At 43.4% G+C, this 19,545-nt stretch overlaps 1 protein-coding gene across 1 annotated transcript; it reads right to left on the bottom strand.

The window, feature by feature from the left end:
- Nucleotides 1-6,132: 6,132 nt before the first annotated feature.
- Nucleotides 6,133-19,252, bottom strand: LOC116906756 (zinc finger protein 501-like). The gene is made up of 4 exons (XM_032909588.1): nt 18,248-19,252; nt 10,614-10,740; nt 10,360-10,420; nt 6,133-9,247 (listed from the first exon to the last, which is right to left on the bottom strand). Exons 1-4 carry the CDS (start codon nt 18,266-18,268, stop codon nt 7,921-7,923), a joined length of 1,536 nt encoding a protein of 511 aa, XP_032765479.1. The 5' UTR covers nt 18,269-19,252; the 3' UTR covers nt 6,133-7,920.
- Between the last annotated feature and the right edge of the window lie 293 nt (nt 19,253-19,545).

Genomic DNA, 19,545 nt, shown 5'->3' with positions numbered 1-19,545 from the left:
GAGGGACTGTGATAAGTAATCTATGTCATGACTGTCTTCCTAAATAGCTACAATCCTGGGGAGTCCAGAAATGCCCCGTGGAAATATTATCTCGGCTGGACTTGATGGCCATTTGTAACCCCACGTGAAGGATAGAGGAAGAAAGAGAGTCTCAGTTGAGGATCCAGCTGAGCAAGGTCTGGAAAAGGGACAAAATATATCAAGGCAGGAGTAAATAAGGAGGCAGGAGGGAGACTCTTTTTGCAACAACTGGGCAGCTCTCGTCCCTGCTGGGTAAGGCTTTCCAGGTGCGGTTGGCTTAGGGAAGATTCCTATAAGCAAATTTTAACCTACGTTCTCTAAGGAATTCCAATTGACTCACAGATTCCCCAGATGGAACTGGGGCAGAATCCTACCTATGTTTGTTGTTCAAGCCTTAGGAGGAATTGCTTTATATCTTCCCCTGGGAAGGAATTTTAGCAACACTTAGATGCTTGGCAGGATATATTACCCAGCATGTCATCTTCTGTTACAGCAACAGCAAATAAGTTAAGACATCCATCTTTTTCACTGGGATGTGAAAGCCACCATTTCCGTTACCAAGATCTGTGGGAACAACCAGTGGAATTATATAAAAAAAAAAAAAAAAAAAAAAAAAAAAAAATAAAAATCCCAAAAGACAAAAAAACAGATAACTCCAGTGTATTTTGGTTTCTCCATCTATGGTAATTGAGAGTTTTGCAGGATATAGTAGCCTGGGCTGACATTTGTGTTCTCTTAGGGTCTGTATGACATCTGTCCAGGATCTTCTGGCTTTCATAGTCTCTGGCGAAAAGTCTGGTGTGATTCTGATAGGTCTGCCTTTATATGTTACTTGACCTTTTTCCCTTACTGCTTTTAATATTCTGTCTTTATTTTGTGCATTTGGTGTTTTGACTATTATGTGTCGGGAGGAGTTTCTTTTCTGGTCCAATCTATTTGGAGTTCTGTAGGCTTCTTGTATGTTTATGGACATCTCTTTCTTCAGGTTAGGGAAGTTTTCTTCTATGATTTTATTGAAGATATTTACTGGTCTTTGAGCTGGGAGTCTTCACTCTCTTCTATACCTATTATCCTTAGGTTTGATCTTCTCATTGTGTCCTGGATTTCCTGGTTGTTTTGGGCTAGGAGTCTTTTGCGTTTTACATTATCTTTGATGGTTGTGTCAATGTTTTCTATGGTATCTTCTGCCCCTGAGATTCTCTCTTCTATCTCTTGTATTCTGTTGGTGACGCTTGCATTTATGATTCCTGATCTCTTTCCTAGGTTTTCTATCTCCATGGCTGTCTCCCTTTGTGATTTCTTTATTGTTTCTATTTCCATTTTTAGATCCTGGATGGTTTTGTTCAATTCCTTTTGCTGTTTGCTTGTGTTCTCCTGTAATTCTTTAAGGGAGTTATTCCTGTCCTTCTTAAAGTTCTCTATCATCATCTTGAGATATGATTTTAACTCTGAATCTTGCTTTTCAGGTGTGATAGGGTATCCAGGAATTGCTGAAGCGGGAGAACTGGGTTCTGATGATGCCACATAGCCTTGGTTTCTGTTGCTTAGGTTTTTTGTGCTTGCCTCTCGCCATCTGGTTATCTCTAGTGCCTGCCCTAGCTGTCTTGGCCTAGCGCCTGTCTTTCTTGTGATCCTTGTTGTGTCAGAACTCCTCAGAGTCCAGGTGTCTTTGTGATCCTGTGATTCTGTGATTCTGTGATTCTGTGATCCAGACTGTGTTAGAGCTCCTGTGAGTCAAGCTACCTCTGAGATACCGAAGTCCTGGTGTGACCAAGCTCCTGACGTCCTGTTGTGTCAGATTTCCTCAGAGTCCAGCTTTCTCTGTGTGTTGCAGGAGCAGGTGTGGAGGCCAGAGGCCTGAGTTTGCTCGGAGTACAGATAAAACCTGGAAGGAACCAGTGCCTCTGGGTGGGTTAGGGTTTGTATATCCCTGCTTCCTATGTGGGTCCCAGTTTTGCTGGGTGTTGGAGAAGATGTTGTGGTCTCAACTGTGACCTTGACTGTGTAGAGCTCCAGTGCTCCTGGTTGTGTCTGATCTACTGGAAGTCGAGCTTCCTCTGTGATCCTCCACTCTTGTGATCCTGGGCCTGTTAGCGCACCTGTGATCCTGTGATCCTGTGTTCCTGTGATCCTGGGCGTGTTAAAGCACCTGGGAGATGGGCTTCCTCTGGGCATTATGGGAGTAAGTACAGGACCAGCACCCAAGGTCTGCTCAGGGTACAAGTTTAGACTGGAAGGTACCTGCGCCATTGGCTGGGTGGGGGTTCCTGTGTCCGAGTCCCAGGGAACTCAGTTACTCCGGGTTTTGGGGGGCAGATGTTGTGCCCTCCTCACCTGTGATCCTAGGCGTGCTAGAACACCTGGGTGACAGGCTTCCTCTGGGTGTTGTGGGAATGGGTACAGGACCAGCACCCAAGGTCTGCTCAGGGCACAATTTCAGACCGGAAGGGATTTGTTTATAGGTGTGTGTGTGTGTGTGTGTGTACCATTTACATACAGGCTCTAGAGGTCAGAAAAGAATGGCAGATTCAAGGAAGCAGGATTTACGGGTGTGTACTTCCCAACCTGGTGCTGGGTTCTTGACAGCTGAACCATTTCTCAAAGTTCTAAACTTTCCTTTTAATTAGGTATTTATATATATATTTCCATTTTAACTTGTGAGAATATTAAAGATGCTCTTTTATAACTACTGTTTAACTCAGAGCTTTTAAAAAATTCAATGTACAAATACTCTAAATTTACTTTCAAATAATAATGTAATGTTTCATAAACAATGGAAGGATTTTACCCTCTCCAAGTTGGTCTTTGTTGTGTCATGTGCTTGTTACTTTACCCCTCATTAGCTATCATTACCTAATATACTGTGACTCATCCCATCAATTTGAGCAAGAGTTTACCCTAAAATACAGAGGAAATTGTAAAAAGTATACACTTGTTTGTTCAACTTAATACTCTCAGTAACATAGGAGAATGTAATATCAACATTTAACAAACAATATTATTTTTCTACTCCAATAAAGACTAGGACCGAAAGAGGAAATCAGGGACAAAATCTCATTTATAGTAACATGAAAAAAATTAGAAATAAATTCAGGCAAGAGAGTAAAAGATGTTCTGAATGACAACTTCAAACAGTAAGGAATTTGAATATTTATCTCCATAACTGTCCTGAAATGATATTAACATTCTACCTTATAGAGCACCTTGATTGTAAACATAACATTCCTATGGTTCTTCCTTCTCACAACCTCACTGATCTAGAGGTCAGGGGCCTTACCAGATATGGAGAACTTTCAAAGCATTCTCTAATCCCTTGGGACTTAACTGACCTGAAGTAGGGTCTAAAATAATATTCCTCTGGTCTTTGTCCATATTGTTACAGGTTTCCCACTATAGGTATTGAACATCCAATAGGACAGTTTTTCCAGTATTGAAGAAAACTCCTTGAATATTGAGCTTTTATGGCTAAAGAGATGGTTTGGTATTTAAGAATACTTGCTCTTGCCGAGGACATGGTTTGATTTCCAGCAATGACTTGGTGGCTCACAACTATAGATGACATCAGTTATAGGGGATCTGAAGCTTTTCTCTGACTTCTACAGGCACCAATAATGCACGCAGTGCACATATATCAATGTAGGCAAAATATCTAATGTATACAAAGAACTCAAGGAGTTAGACTCCAGAGAATCAAATAATCGTATTAAAAAATGGGGTACAGAGCTAAACAAAGAATTATCAACTGAGGAATACTCAATGGCTGAGAAGCACATAAAGAAATGTTCAACATCCTTAGTCATCAGGGAAATGCAAATCAAAACAACCATGAGATTCCACCTCACACCAGTCAGAACAGCTAAGATAAAAACTCAGGTGACAGTAGATGTGGAGAAAGAGGAACACTCCTCCATTGTTAGTGGGATGTAAGCTGGTACAAGCACTCTGAAAATCAGTCTGGTGGCTCTTCAGAAAGTTGGACATAGTACTACTTGAGGACCCAGCTATACCACTCCTGGGAATATACCAAAAAGATGCTCCAACATCTAACAAGGACACATGCTCCACTATGTTCATAGCAGCCTTATTTATAATAGCCTAAAGCTGGAAAGAACCCAGATGTCCTTCAACAGAGGAATGGATACAGAAAATGTGGTACATTTATATAATGGAGTACTACTCAGCTATTAAAACCAACGACTACATGAAATTTGGAGGCAAATGGATGGAACTAGAAAAATATTGTCCTGAGTGAGGTAACCCAGTCACAAAAGAACACACACGATATGCACTCGCTGATAAGTGTATATATTAGCCCAAAAGCTTGGAATACCTAAGAAAGAAAATTACAGGTCATAAGAAGCTCAAGAAGGAAGATCAAAATGTGGATGCTTCATTCCTTCTTAGAAGGGAGAACAAAATAGTCACCAGAGGAAATACAGGGACAAAGAGTAGAGCAGGGACTGAAGAAAAGGCCATCCAGAGACTGCCCCACCTGGGGGATGCATCCCATAAACAGTCACTAAACCCAGACACCACTGCAGATGCCAAGAGGTGCTGACAGGAGCCTTATATAGCTGTTTCCTGAGAGGCTCTGCCAGAGCTTTACAAATACAGTGGCAGATGCTTGCACCCAACCATTGGACTGAGAACAGAGACCCCAATGGAGGGGTTAAAGAAAGGATTTAAGGAGCTGAGGGAGTTTGCAACCCCACTTGGAGAACAACATTATCAACCGAGCAGTGTCCCCCAACCCCCAGGGCTCCCAGGGACTAAACCACCATCCAAAGATTACACATGGAGTGACCCATGGCTCCAGTCACATATGTAGCAGAAGATGACCTTTGTCGGGCACCAGTGGGAGGAGAGGCCCTTGGTCCTTCTGAAAGCTTGATGCCTCAGTATAGGGGAATGCCAGGTCAGGGACACAGAAGGGAGGGGGTATGTGGGTGGGAGAGCACCCTCATAGAAGCAGGGGGAGGAGGGATGGGATAGGGGTTTCCTAAGGGGAAACCAGGAAAGGGGATAACATTTAAAATGTAAATAAAGGAAATATCCAATAAAAGCAAAGACTTCCTTCTAGCTCTATATGTATATGAAGGTTTACACGGTTCTTACAAACAGAGACCTTTTCTCCAGCATGAATTCTTTCAGGAGGTTTAAGGGAAATGTGAGGAGAGACTGTTATACACATTGATTTTGGTTTGGTTTGGTTGAGGTAGTCCCCTAGCTAGTCTGGAACTATGTAGAGCAGGCTGGCCTAGGAATCAAGCATACAGCAGGCTCTCCTCCCACCTGCTAAGTAGCCTGATTAAAGGAGTTCCACACCACAACCATACTGTTTATATACATAAGATTTCCCAATAAGTCACTTCCACATATGTGTACGTAAGTACAAGAGAATTTTTGGTTTTTCAAGACAGGGTTTCTCTGTGGAGCCCTGGCTGTCCTGAAACTCACTGTATAGACCAGGCTGGCCTCTAAGTCAGAGATCCACTTTCTCTGCCTCCTGTAAACTAGGATTAAAGGCATTCGCTGCTACCACGTGGCTCAAAAGAGAATATTTTAAATACAAGTATAGAGTCTCCAGAGTGAGACTTCACATTTGTGAAGGGAACTAGAAGAAACAGACCTTCCTGAATTGTTCAGGGATGGCGGTTTTGTTGGGTGCGAATCCTTTGATTTTCTTGAGAGCCATAAGGAGGCAAGTCTGTCCCACTGTCTTAGGGAGATGACTCCCTATGACATCTCATTTCTTTCATGAGTCTGAATGTAAGTGCAGTCCCTGAAGGCTTTCCCACATTGCTAATGCTCCTGATGCTTTTGCAAGTGTGAGACATCCGTGACTTCTGACCCTTACCGGCTTCCATCCTGTCTTATTTTCATGGGCTTTCTCTTCAGTGTTAAGTTGGCTCATGGCTCTAAAAGCATTAGAATGCAAATAACCGTTTCCCACACACCGGATATTTACTGGATTTCTACATATTCCTGACTGCCCTGTTCAAATGTGGTCTAAACTGAGCTGCGCATGTACAGATCAATGAGAACTTCTCCAAGGAAATAATTATCACATGGTGTCGTGTGGGCTCTGGGAATCAGACTCAGAGCTCAGGCTTTATGGAATAGTCTTTTACTCACTAGGCCAATTTTGCCCCCAAAACATCTTGCTTGAACAAAATATATTTTAAGGTACAAAATACAAAATCTATGTAAGAAATTTTACTATTAAAAAAATCCAAGTGTACATAAAATTTAAGGAAACTGTCAATAAATTAAGAATAGTAAGGAAAATATAACCCGTCGTGTAAGGACAGTGGAAACACTAACAGTTAACAAGCATCGTATTTTCAATTTCAAATGACCCACGATTATTCAAAACTACATGTAAATTACGTCTATCGGAGCCTTACAACTCACTTAACGGTTTCACATGACATGGGGAAAGGTACAGCCTCACTGGGTTATCAGCAAACGCCCACTGAAGTGAGACCGACCGCCATGATTCGGTGGCACACACATTTACTATCACCCAGCCTGGTCTCCACAGTGAGAACTTATTCCAGGACAAAAAAACCTGATCTGTCCTTTAAAAGCATCACTGCAATCCATGCAGTGTACACTGTTGCTACTGCTGCTCTTCCAAACAGGACTCTAACTTCAGTTTTCCAAACAGCAGAAATGACAGGCAAAATAATGCCAACATTTTCATAAATTCCACAAAATCAGACTTTCAGAAGAAAACATTTGCTCAGAATGCTCAATTTTCTTCTTGCTTTTACAACATAAAGGGGAGAATTCCCTTTCCCCTTATTTGAGACAACATATAACTTATATTGTTTTTAATGCTCAATTTTTCATTGGTTGGAATGAGCTCTCTCAGGTGTGTGCAAATCCACAGTATTCAATTTTGTAATTCTCGAGCCTCTACCTCTCTAATGTGTAAGGCATGAGGCGGGACAGCAGGACTGCCCAGCAGGTTAAGGTACTTGTTTCGAAGGCACCCTGAGCTCCTTCTCAGGACCTACATAGCAGAAAGAATAGAACAGACTTCTGAAAGCTGTCCAATTCCACATGTACACTCTGGCATGTGGTCACCATGCACATACACCCACATACATGTAACCTTCATGAATTGTAATTTATGTTAAATGTAATTTTCAAAAAAAAAATGTGCCTTAGTACATTTGATGGAACTGGTGACTATCTGACATCACATTCCACACGTGTCCAGATTTACACAATTTAAGGTCTCCTATTCCAACTATTTCTTTCCAGATTTTTTTTTTTTAAGTTACACTTATGCGACTGGAAAGATGGCTCAGTAGATACCAGAGGACCCATGCTGGATTTCCAGCATGCACATGGGAGAGCTCACAGGCACCTGTAACTCCAGCTCCAGGGGAATCTGATGCCTCTGGCCGCTGCATGCACATACCCACACACCTATACCTAGTTCAAAATAAAAAGTAACATTGAAATGTATTTTAAAGCCAGGCAGGGGTGGCATGCACACCTCTAATTCCAACTCTTAGGAGGCAGAGGCAGGCGGATCTCTGAGTTTAAGGACAGCCAGGTCTACAGAGTGAGTTGCAGGACAGCCAAGGCTACACAGTGGAACCCTGTCTCAAAAACCCAAATAATTTAAAAAAGGTATTTTAAATTATGCCATTTCTGTATACATGTGTGTGAAGGTATGCATGCAAATGATAGCACATGTATGCAAGTCAGAGGCAAACCTTGGAAACTCAGTTCTCTCTCTTCACATGGGTTCTGAGGATCCACCTAAGGCTACTAAGCCAGGGCAAGTGCTTTTACCCCTGAGCCATCCGACAGCCTACGTACACTCCTTCCCTAACAGCAAGTTGATGAAAGATAATTCCACATGCTATACAGTCTTACGTTCTACCCACTGGGTTTCTTTTCAGTGTGAGCTCTCTCATGTTTGTGAAGGCACGTGGAAACCCTAAACGCTTTCCCACAATAATTACATATATAAGGTTTTTCTCCAGTGTGAATCCTTTCGTGGTCACGAAGAGATGTGGAAATCCTAAAGGCTTTCCCACATTCCTTACATACGTATGGTTTCTCTCCAGTGTGAATCCTTTCGTGATTATAGCAAGCATCCCGCTGGATGAAGGCTTTCCCACAATGCTTACAAACATAGGGCTTCTCTCCGGTGTGAATTCTCTCATGGTTGTTGAGATGACTGGCACGGAGAAACGCTTTTCCACAGTGCTTACAAACATAGGGTTTCTCTCCGGTGTGAATCCTCTCATGAATGTAACGAGCACTGGAATGGGTGAAGGCCTTCCCACAGTGCTTACATAGGTAAGGTTTCTCTCCGGTGTGAATCCTTTCGTGCCTCCGAAAAGATGTGGAACAGGAAAAGGCTTTCCCGCACTGTGTGCACACATAGGGCTTCTCTCTGGTGTGAATCCTTTCGTGACTGTACCAGCCGCTATAGTGGGTGAAAGATTTCCCACAATGCTCACACGTGTAAGGTTTTTCTCCGCTGTGAATTCGTTCATGGATAAGAAGGTCGTAGGAGCGAATGAAGGCTTTTCCACACTGCTTACACACATAGGGCCTCTCCCCACTATGGATCCTTTCATGGTTCTGCAGGGATGAGCAGTATCTGAATGCCTTCCCGCACTGCTTACACGTGTAGCATTTCTCTTCGGGGTGAATCAGTTCATGTTTAACAAGGTGACTGGAACTGACCAAGGCTTCAGCATACTGCTTACACCCAAACGGTTTCTCCCCAATGGGGACTCTTTCATACATTTGACCGTAGCTGTACCTCCAGAAGGCTTTCTCAACTCGCTTCCATTCGTGGAGTTTATCTCCAGCATGAATTCCCTCACAATACTGGTCAGAATTAAGACTCCTACAGGCTTCATTGGGTTGCTTATTTTGAGAGGGTGTCTCTCGGGGAGGACTTTGATTTGTCTGAAAGGGATGAGAAGAAGTGGAGTCTTTCCAACATCTCTTCTGTGTAAGAGCCTTCTCCACATGTTCCTGAGACCCACAGGGTTTCTCTGCAGTCTCGTATCTGAGATGCACAGGTGAGGGTGAACGAACAAGGGCATCTCTCACAAGCTCGCCGTTCCCACACACTGTTATTGCAGGAGGGGTATCTCTCTGAACGGTACGCTCTGGAATCTGTTGCTGGGTTTCTCCACACTGACTGTGAGCTCTGTAGACACAACTCCTCTCAACCGCCTGAGTTCTGCAACAAAAAGGGGGAAACGCATAACTACACTCTTACGGTCACCAAGAGAAGTGCTAAAGGCTGGACGTTGGGCCATTGTTATTGTTCTGGGGCAGCAGCAGGAGTACAGCAAGTGTCAAGTGCACCTGGGCCACATACAAAGACCCTGGAGGATGGGGATCAGTGCGGCCGATTTTGCTTCTGTGAGAATCTGTAAATATAAATGGGCTAACTGAACGTTCAACCGAGGTCCTGGAGGTAGCGGGCAAACACACAAAGTTCTTAAACATTACTGCTTTTAGGCCTCTCATATATATTATGCATACCACAGTTAACAAAGTCAAAATACTCCTAATGAAAGATGGTGTGCATCAAATACTATGGGTTTTAAAAATAGCTGAATATCCTTTATGATTTATTGATAATAGGCTTTAATCTAAACCTGAAATTCATTTTACTGCACACACCTTATATCCAAAGCTGAAAGGCAACTTGATAAAATGCACTAAATAATTTTCTGTATACAATGCCAAGCAACCAGAGCTTCCAGGGACTAAGCCACTACCTAAAGACTATACATGGACTGACCCTGGACTCTGACCTCATAGGTAGCAATGAATATCCTAGTAAGAGCACCAGTGGAAGGGGAAGCCCTGGGTCCTGCTAAGACTGAACCCCCAGTGATCGTGACTGTTGTGGGGAGGGCAGCAATGGGGGGAGGATGGGGAGGGGAACACCCATAAAGAAGGGGAGGGGGTGGGATTAGGGGGATGTTGGCCCTGAAACCAGGAAAGGGAATAACACTCGAAATGTAAATAAGAAATACTCAAGTTAATAAAAAAAAAATTTAATTAAAAAATTTTTTTTCTGTATAAAGGGCAATTTAGGCACAAAGAAACACCAAGACAGATCTGACATCGGTTAATGCCCCACTGCATTTTGTCAGTATCCATACACTACAGAGTTGTCACCCTCTCATTCTGAACGTCCCAGCTCAGTGTGCTTGCAGAGGATTTTTGAGATTAAATCAATTGCATCGAGATGTACTGAACCATTTGCTTGGTTCTTAGATTTCCTATCACCTGCAAATATTTGAAATATAAATTCTTCTCTCTCTTAATGAATATTACCTCACATTTTTCCTGAGATTTTGGTGGTTGTCTTCAATATTTTCTTTTTCCTCTGTTTCCCCTAAAAAGCAAACCCAAAGAAATCATTATGATTTAGTTCAGCATCACACAAGCATTTACTAACTTCTACATTTTGTTATTGTGCAATAGGACCAGGAAGGTTACATTGACCATCAGGCGCCCTCCGACAGCCATACAGATGAACAGGAAGCAGCTGCTCTCTACCTAAGTAAAGAACTCATAGCGTGTGTTACCTATGGACAGCAGGTTCATAAAGGTCTCCGTCATCACGTCTCTGTAGAGCTTCTTCTGACTGGAATCCAACAGAGCCCACTCTCCTAGAGTGAAGTTCACAGCCACGTCCTCAAAGGTCACTGGCTCCTGAAACAACCCACACGAGGGAAGTCAAAATTAACTGTCAACTTGACAGGCTCTAGAGCCACACAGAAGATACGATGTCAGGAATTCTTGCAAGTAAAAGCAGAGAGTAACTGGTGACCTTGACAGGAGCTTAGAACGTGACAATGCTGAAAGAAATAGAAGCTGTCAAGGCCTGGTCACAAAGGGAAACGAGGACTCTACCAGAATCCAGGAGAAAGGCTACTTGTGAAATAACTCTGGAGATCCATTTTATGAACATAATTTGCTTATTGTGCATGTACCCTAAGTCAGTTCATGGCAGATGAGTCCATTGCCCAAAGGTTCCTGAAGCCTTACATAATTCATTTGAATAGAAACATGGTAATAGGGGAGTGATTTACTTTATACTTGTGATTTATTTTATACTTGTGATTTATTTTAACCAAGATTTGGCTTCATTCTGCCCAGAGCCTGACAACTTGAATGATGTTGAATTTAAAGAAAATGAAATAATTCGGCTTAAAAAATGAGCGAGAACAAGCTTAAAATTTGGGACAACGGATAACAAAGCGGCCATGTGCAGCACTGAGCACTGGGACAGCAGTGAGGCGTGCTCGCTCGGACAGTGACTGTGTCAGCAAAATGAGACGCCACTTGACTTAGGCTATGCAATCAGCGCTCTGTGAACAATGCACCTATCAACCAGCTAGCAACCTAGAACCCCAACGTCCATCAGGAAACATATATGCCTGCTTTGTACAATGAAAACACTCCCCTATTACCATGTTTCTATTCAAATGAATTCTGTAAGGCTTCAGGAACCCATGGGCAATGGATTCATCTACCATGAACTGACTTGGGGTACATGCACAATAAGCAAATTATGTTCATAAAATGGATCTCCAGAGTTATTTCTCTATTATTTTATGCTTATCATAATTGGACGAGCATCAAAACAAAGAACCATCTGAAAGTGATACACACCTTAGCAAACGAACTTCTTTTCAAATGCATACTAAAAAAGAGGCCTCAAACAATAATTTGGACCCTTGAGTATCCCATCCCCACTCGTGTGGCCTATCATCATTCTTCACGGTTTATTTCTGATCTGTTCTACCGTTTTATTAGACCTGGCCACTTTTGCAAATCTATGAGGATCATTACTTCAATAGTTTAAACCTGTGGGTCGTGGCCCCTTGGGAATTGATTGACCCTTTCGCAGGGGTCACCTTACATTATGATTCATAACAGTAGCAAAATTACAGCTATGAAGTAGCAACAAAAATAATTTTATGGTTGGGGTGTCACCACAACGCGAGGAACTGTATTAAAGGACCACTGCATCAGGAAGGTTAAGAACCACGGTTTAAACAAAGGCAAATTACTGGGACTGGGGTTGGAAACATGGTTCAGCAGTAAAGGCTGCTCTCCCTGTGACCCAGCTTCACTTCTCAGCACCCACATGGCAGCTCACAAACACCCGTAATTCAACACTTTCTTCTGACCTCTGTGGGCTTCTTCATGGATGTAGTGTACATACATATACTCGGATAGGCAGACACATAATCTAAAATAAAATAAAATTGAACTTGGAAACTCTTCAGATCTGCATCTATCCGCATTATTTGGCAAATTCCACAGGGAAAGAAAGCAAATCCTCCTCTCTCACAGGTAAAACTTTTCCTCACCACTTTTTTTTTATTGGATTTTTTTTTATTTACATTTTAAATCTTATTCCTTTTCCCCCACCTAACCACCCATTCCTTCCCACCTCCCAGCCCTGGCATTCCGCTACACTGGGGGATCCAGCCTTACAGGACCAAGGGTTTCTCCTCCCATTGGTACCGAACAAGGCCATCTTCGGCTACATAAGCAGCTGGAACCATGGGTCTGTCCATGTGTACTCTTTGTATCATGGTTTAGTCCCTGGGAGCTCTGGTTGGTTGGTATTGTTGTTCTTATGGTGTTGCAAACCCCTTCAGTTCCTTCAATCCTTTCTCTAACTCCTCCAATAGGGACCTCATTCTCAGTCCAATGGTTGGCTGCAAGCATCTGCCTCTATATTTATCAAGCTCTCTTATATTTAGCAAAGCCTCTCAGGAGACAGCTAGATCAGGCTCCTATCAGCATGCACTTCTTGGCACCATCAATATTGTCTGGGTTTGGTGGCTGTATGTGTATGGGCTGGATCCCCAGGTGGGGCAGGCTCTGAATGGCCTTTCCTTCAGTCTCTGCTCCAATTTTGTTCCCCCTTCTAAGGACTGAAGCATCCACACTCTGGTCGTCTTTATTCTTGAGCTTCATGTGGTCTGTGGATTGTATCTTGGGTATTCCGAGCTTTAGGACTAATAACCACTTACCAGTGAGTGCATACCATGTGTGTTCTTTTGTAGGATGATATTTTCTAGTTCCATCCATTTACCTATGAGTTTCATGAAGTCATTGTTATTAATAGCTGTGTAGTACTCCATTGTGTAGATGTACCACATTTTCTGTATCCATTCCTCTGTTGAAGGACATCTGAGTTCTTTCCACTTTCTGACTATTATAAATAAGGCTGCTATGAACATAGTGTCCTTGTATGTTGGAGCATTTTTGGGTATATTTCCAGAAGTGGTATAACTGCGTCCTCAGGTAGTTCAATGTCCAATTTTCTGAGGAACCTCCAGACTGATTTTCAGAATGGTTGTACCAGTCTGCAATCCCACCAACACTGGAGGAGTGTTCCTCTTTCTCCACATCCTCTCCAGCATCTGTTGTCACCTGAGTTTTTGATCTTAGCCATTCTGACTGGTGTCCACATCACTTTCTAACTATGTTCATAAAATGGATCTCTAGAGCTCTTTCTCTATTATTTTATGCTTATTATAATTGGAGAGGCATTAAAACAAAGAACCATTTATACATGACACACACATTAGCAACTGAACTTCTTCTCACCTGCATACTAAAGAGGCCTCAAACAGTGATCTGGACCCTTGAGTATCCCATCAGCATGCTGATGACTATGGTTACACAGTGGATGATCAAAGTAATCAATGTGGTCAAAAAGAGTCATCAAGGGCTAAGGAGACAGTTCGACCATCAAAGGCCAAGCTCATAACCTAAAAGCCAAAGTCATCAAGCTAAGGCCTCCTGCCCTAAATAAAGAACAGAACAGCTGAGGACAGATGCTCACTGCCAGCTCCTTCATCTGCCAGAGAGAGCACAGGAAGATGGGATAAAGCAGAGCAGCAGCTCTCTCTGTTCAAACATGAACAAAGAAACATTCCTGCTCCTCTCCTTAGGATAGCCTCTGCTCTGTGGAGCTGCAGAACTGTATCCAGTCACGTGGGATTTGTTTTTTTTTTTTCTTTTTCTTTTCCTTTTTTTCAGAGCTGGGGACCGAACCCAGGGCCTTGTGCTTGCTAGGCAAGTGCTCTACCACTGAGCTAAATCCCCAACCCCGTGGGATTTGTTTTTCTTTTCTTTTCTTTTTTTTTTTTTCTTTTTCGGGGCTGGGGACCGAACCCAGGACCTTGCGCTTCCTAGGCAAGCGCTCTACCGCTGAGCCAAATCCCCAACCCCCGTGGGATTTGTTTTTAAAAAGTCACTCTGGCTTTCTCCCCTTTCCATTCTTCTTTTGATTGTGTATTTGTTCACTCTATGTGGTTCTGCTACATTCTGTTATGCCATAATTAAAATGCGGGTTCTCTAGATTCTCTGAACTCATTTCTGCTTTTTAGAGCAGACCTAGCCCTACAGCTGGTTGAATTTTAAGAGTTATTCCTGGGCCAGGCGTGGTAACACAGGTCTTTAATTCCAAGACTGAGGAACTCTGTGAGTTCGGGGCCAGCCTGGTCTACAGAGTGAGTTCCAGGAAAGCCGGAGCTGCACTGAGAAATCATGTCTCAACAAACACAAATTCTTTCCAGCCTTATTTTTCTTAGTTTCACATCTGTTTAGATTATAAAGTATCTACTCCTATAATTGAAACATTAAAACATCTGTAATCCTGTGCCCTGATATCACAGAAGCAAATCAGGCGACTGAGAGAAAGATACAAAACAAGATACAAAACAAGGAGGAAAGTGGAGTCAGCAGATACCTCTCTAAGGACTGGAAGAGATTTACAGCCAGCCAAATGAATCCTATCCAATGCCTTAATCAAAAAACTAACAAGATAAATTCTCCTGCCTCCTGATCCCTGGACTAAAGCTGAACTCTGCTGCTACTTTTATTTTAACTGCTTTCCCATTCTTTTTCTTGTTTCTCTTTTTCTGTTCTCATGTGTGTCGGGCACGCCACTGATCCAGGAGTTCTGATGATCACGTTGGGGATAATCGAGACACACACATTATTCCTCCCTCCTCTCTCCCTCTCCCTCCCCCCTCCCAAAAATCTTTGTGGATGGATAACTTGTATCAATTACAAAGGATTACAGAGCTGTCTGCATCAAATCTTTGGGAGGTGAGGAGAAAAAGTGGTCATGAACCTGGAAGAAACCAGGCAACCACTCCCAAGGTATGCTATGTATGTCACAGCCAGAATACAGCAAATACAGAGGCGAATGCCAGCAGCAAACCACTGAACTGAGAATAGGACCCCGTTGAAGGAATCAGAGAAAGAACTGGAAGAGCTTGAAGGGGCTCGAGACCCCATATGTACAACAATGCCAAGCAACCAGAGCTTCCAGGGACTAAGCCACTACCTAAAGACTATACATGGACTGACCCTGGACTCTGACCTCATAGGTAGCAATGAATATCCTAGTAAGAGCACCAGTGGAAGGGGAAGCCCTGGGTCCTGCTAATACTGACCCCCCAGTGAACTAGACTGTTGGGGGGAGGGCGGCAATGGGGGAGGGTGGGAGGGGAACACCCATAAGGAAGGGGAGAAGGGAGGGGGATGTTTGCCCGGAAACCAGGAAAGGGAATAACAATAGAAATGTATATAAGAAATATTCAAGTTAATAAAAAAAAAAGAAAAGAAAAAAAAAAAAGAAAGTGTATGTCAACTTGACACAAGCTGGAGTCATCTGAGATAAGGGGATCTCAATTGAGAAATTGTCCACATAAGATAGGGTGGTGCTACCTATGGGCTGGTCGTCCTGGGTGCTGTAAGGAAGCCATGAGAGTAAGTCAGTAAGCAGTGCCCCTCCATGGCCTCTGCAGCAACTCCTGCACCCAGGTTCACACCAGGTTTGGCTTCCTGTCTTGGCCTTCAGGGAATTGTGCTCCAGGATATGGAAGCCCTTTTAACCCTTTCCTCCCCACATTGCTTCTGGGCATGGTGTTTCAACATAGCAATAAGAACCCTAAGCAAGACAAAAAGGCAAGACTGCTCTCCTAAGCCCCGTCCTCCAGGCAGCAAGTCCCTATCTGGGGATTCTTGGATCCTTTCTTTTCTGTTAGGGTTTCCATTACTGTGAAGAGACATCAGGACCAGAGCAACTCTTGTAAAGGACAATATTGAGGCAGGCTTACAGGTTCAGATGTTTAGTCTATCATCATCATCATGGCAGCAAGGAGAGACTGTACCACATTGGACATAGCTTGAACATATATGACCTCAAAGTCCACCCCCACAGTGACACACTTCCTCCAACAAGGCCATACCTAGTCCAACAAGACCACACCTCCTAATAGTGCCACTCTACATGAGTCTGTGGAAGCCATTCCTATCAAATCACCACACTTTTCCTTGACTAATCCTTTTATCTTTAAAGCTTCTATTGTCTTTCTCAGTGTGCAAGCTCTAAGAATTAAGAGCCATCAGGACATCTGCCAGTAAAAGGCAACCATGGCTAAAACATTCTCTAGAGTCAAGGGCTAAGATTTCCTGTCTTTGTATCATAAGCTAGCATATCCTACCACTTGATTAGTAAAAAAAAAATAAATAAACAAACATCTTGTGGATTTCCATTCTCTGACTTCCTACTGAAACCCTGAGGGAAAAAGTATTCGAGGTGCAAAGCATTTTACTGACTAACTAGATAGGTAGCCTTGCCTACCAGGATCCTTGTTTTGTAGCTTTTCCTTTATTTCTAATTGTGTGCATACGATATACAGTGTTCAGAGATCAGGAGAGGTCATCTGATCCCCTGGCACTGGAGTTACAGATGGTTCTAGATGCTAGGAATAGAACTTGGGTCCTCTCCAAGATGACCTCTTAACCACTGAGCCATTTCTCTCTATCCCCAACCTTATAGTTACAATGATTATAAGCCTACACTCCTAACCATGGGCACAACCTTTCTACCAACTCTCATTCAGGAACACATGAGAAGTGTCTTTCACAAGACATCTGTTGTGGGATTACATGTTTCAACAGGAGCTTGGACAACAGCCACTGTCTGCATGAGGAACACTGCAGATGGTAAGAAATTACTGTCTACATAGACAATTAGTTGAAGGCAAAATTGCTGAAGATTTAATATTTCTTCCAAGAGCTGTATTCCAATTAAATACTGACTGACAAACTCTCCTAATTCTTTCTGTTCAGAGAAGCCCATCAGAGCAAAACAAAATTATAGTTACATGAACTCCCCTTCCCTCAGGCTACCCCAACACCACCATTTTTCCATATTTCCATTTTTAACTATTTTGACCTGCATTATTATTGAAGAGAGCTCAAAAGAGAGGTTGAAAGAAATTTCCAGAGGAGAAAAACGCCCACTACACAACAAGGAGCCTTTGCCTATGAATAAAGCCTAGGGTTCAATTGGCAGTACTATTAGGAAACAGTTGTCTGATTCCAGGCATCCTAAGGGCAACTTCTCTATCTTGCTCACAGAATCAAACTATCTGAGTTCGTGTTCCCAGACCCAGGAACCAGCTCCTTTGTTCACTCATCATTTTGAGTTACGCACCAAACGTCCAGCGCGAGGCCTGACCGCCAAGATTCTGAGTCAAAGACCTTGAAAACAGGTGGCCCAGGGGAGGCCTCGTCACCAATGTTTACCCCGTTCTGACAGGCCGCAGGAGTCGGGTCAAATCTCATTGGCGACTCCCTTGCCCAACCCCTTGTGTCAAAATACGATTGGACAATGCTACGGCCCACCCACCCCGCTTCGCTTTGTGGTACCCTCCTTTAAACATGCTGTGCAATTTTCCTTCAGGGACGCGGTCTGAGCTATTGTCCCTGACCAGCCAGTTTTTGCTGCTTAATTAAAAATAAAGATCTTGCTTTGCTGGACTCTTGCGCCTGCTTGGGTTGTTTTGGTTTTTTTGGACCCCAACCGCAGAAAAAAAAAGAAAAACACACGGTGGCCACAGAGGAAAACTAAAGCAGGGCAAACGAAAGTGCACGGCAGAAAGACCGGCGACAGTGCTCACACACCCACTGTTGTCCAAAACGCACTTTGGGTTCAGCATCACCAACTTGCCAGCGCTGCAATTTCTGCAGAGGAACAAGTTCGATGCTTGGACCCACACTGAAAGGACTAGGATGAAGCGGCTTCATAGGAAAGGGATAGAACTGGACGCTGGTCTCCTGGCAGTGTCACAAATCCGCCACCCTCGAATCCAGGAGCCCGCGACACACTCACCATTCTCTGCTTCTGATGCATCCTGTGTCCTCTCCAAGAAGCCTGAAATCGGAAGAAGTGACAGTAGCCGAGGCAGAGTTGCCACGACTCTTCCCGCAGCTGCACGGGCTTCAAAATGGCAGCAAGAACCGAACCCTTCGATTATCTGCGCTTCTTATTGGACAGGGAAATAACAGCGTCGTTGATTGGCGAAAACTCTCCCCCGCCTCCTACAAACTGAATTAAAGAGAAATCAGCTCTTTCTGTGTACCGGGGGAGATAAAATGACAGCTGTCATTCATGACCCTTTGGGAACAAATCTGCCACAACCTTAAGTTTTGAGGCATTTAAGGAAACAGTCAGTAGGATTTTTAATGCATGTGCTTGCTGCCTTGTGTATTCCGTGGGCCCTTCCTACTCTGCACCCTGTCCCCTAAAGAAATAGTGCTACGGCTTTACAGTGGAGCCTCTAGACTCAGTACCCCAAGAAGAAAACTAAGACATCACCTTAGGAAGAGTCCCTATGTCAATCTGGGGGCATAGGGGAAAAAAGGAGGACCTGACATACAAGCTCAAGATTTTGGGAGGTTAAGCTAACTAAGGATTTCTCAAACCTCGTGTTTCAACTTACCCGTTTTCTGCCAAGGAAATTAAAACATATCAACAAGGAGTTCAATTATACGACGTCTGAAGAAAAATGGAACTACATGGCAGAATTATTCTACAAAGGATTAAACAGGTATGAAAAACAACCTTTGAACTTCAGGTAGAAAGGCTTCTTTGCCCGAGGTGCCAAGGAAATTCTATATTCAGAAATGTAAAATATTCCCAACCTTCCAGGTCACACTGATTTTGGACCAAGGGCGCCACAGCGAATCTGTTGGGTTCAGGAAGAAGCCAAGTAAACTCATTTCAAAGACAGCGGCTTAAAATGAAAGCTTTGTTCTCTGAGCACACAGTGAGGTGGTCAGCTCGGGAACTGAACTGCATCCCTGAGGGAAATAGTGTGGCATATTTAAAGGATGAAACCATAAGTCAAGGGGGAAATTGAGTGGGCTTTAGCACTGCCCACTCATAGGCTGACACAATGGGTTGAACAAATGGGTTTCCATTGTGGGTCGCCCCGACTGGAGGCAGCCAGGAAGGGAGTGAACACTGGTGACTGGACCTCATCCGGGCCACCCTGTTTCAATGTACTTGAGCTTTGGTGGCCAGGCCCTATCCTGCACATCTCACCTGTAACTCAAATGATAAGGGTGCAAAGAGGTGGAGAGGCTGCATGTAGTCGATTAGGTCGTGGCAGGCAGTTATATGCATCT

This window comes from Rattus rattus, chromosome 1 (genome assembly GCF_011064425.1).
Source record: "Rattus rattus isolate New Zealand chromosome 1, Rrattus_CSIRO_v1, whole genome shotgun sequence".
NCBI lineage: Eukaryota > Metazoa > Chordata > Mammalia > Rodentia > Muridae > Rattus > Rattus rattus.
Note: the sequence above shows the minus strand (reverse complement) of the source record. Positions and strands in the feature narration are given on the sequence as shown.

What these genes read in the sequence shown, in the direction of transcription:
- LOC116906756 (XM_032909588.1), bottom strand. Translation starts at nt 18,268, where the DNA reads ATGCATCAGAAGCAGAGAATG. An exon ending in TGCATCAGAAGCAGAGAATG is followed by an intron (nt 10,741 to 18,247) that starts GTGAGTGTGTCG and finishes GGGTTGTTTCAG; the next exon opens with GAGCCAGTGACCTTTGAGGA. An exon ending in TATGAACCTGCTGTCCATAG is followed by an intron (nt 10,421 to 10,613) that starts GTAACACACGCT and finishes TTTGCTTTTTAG; the next exon opens with GGGAAACAGAGGAAAAAGAA.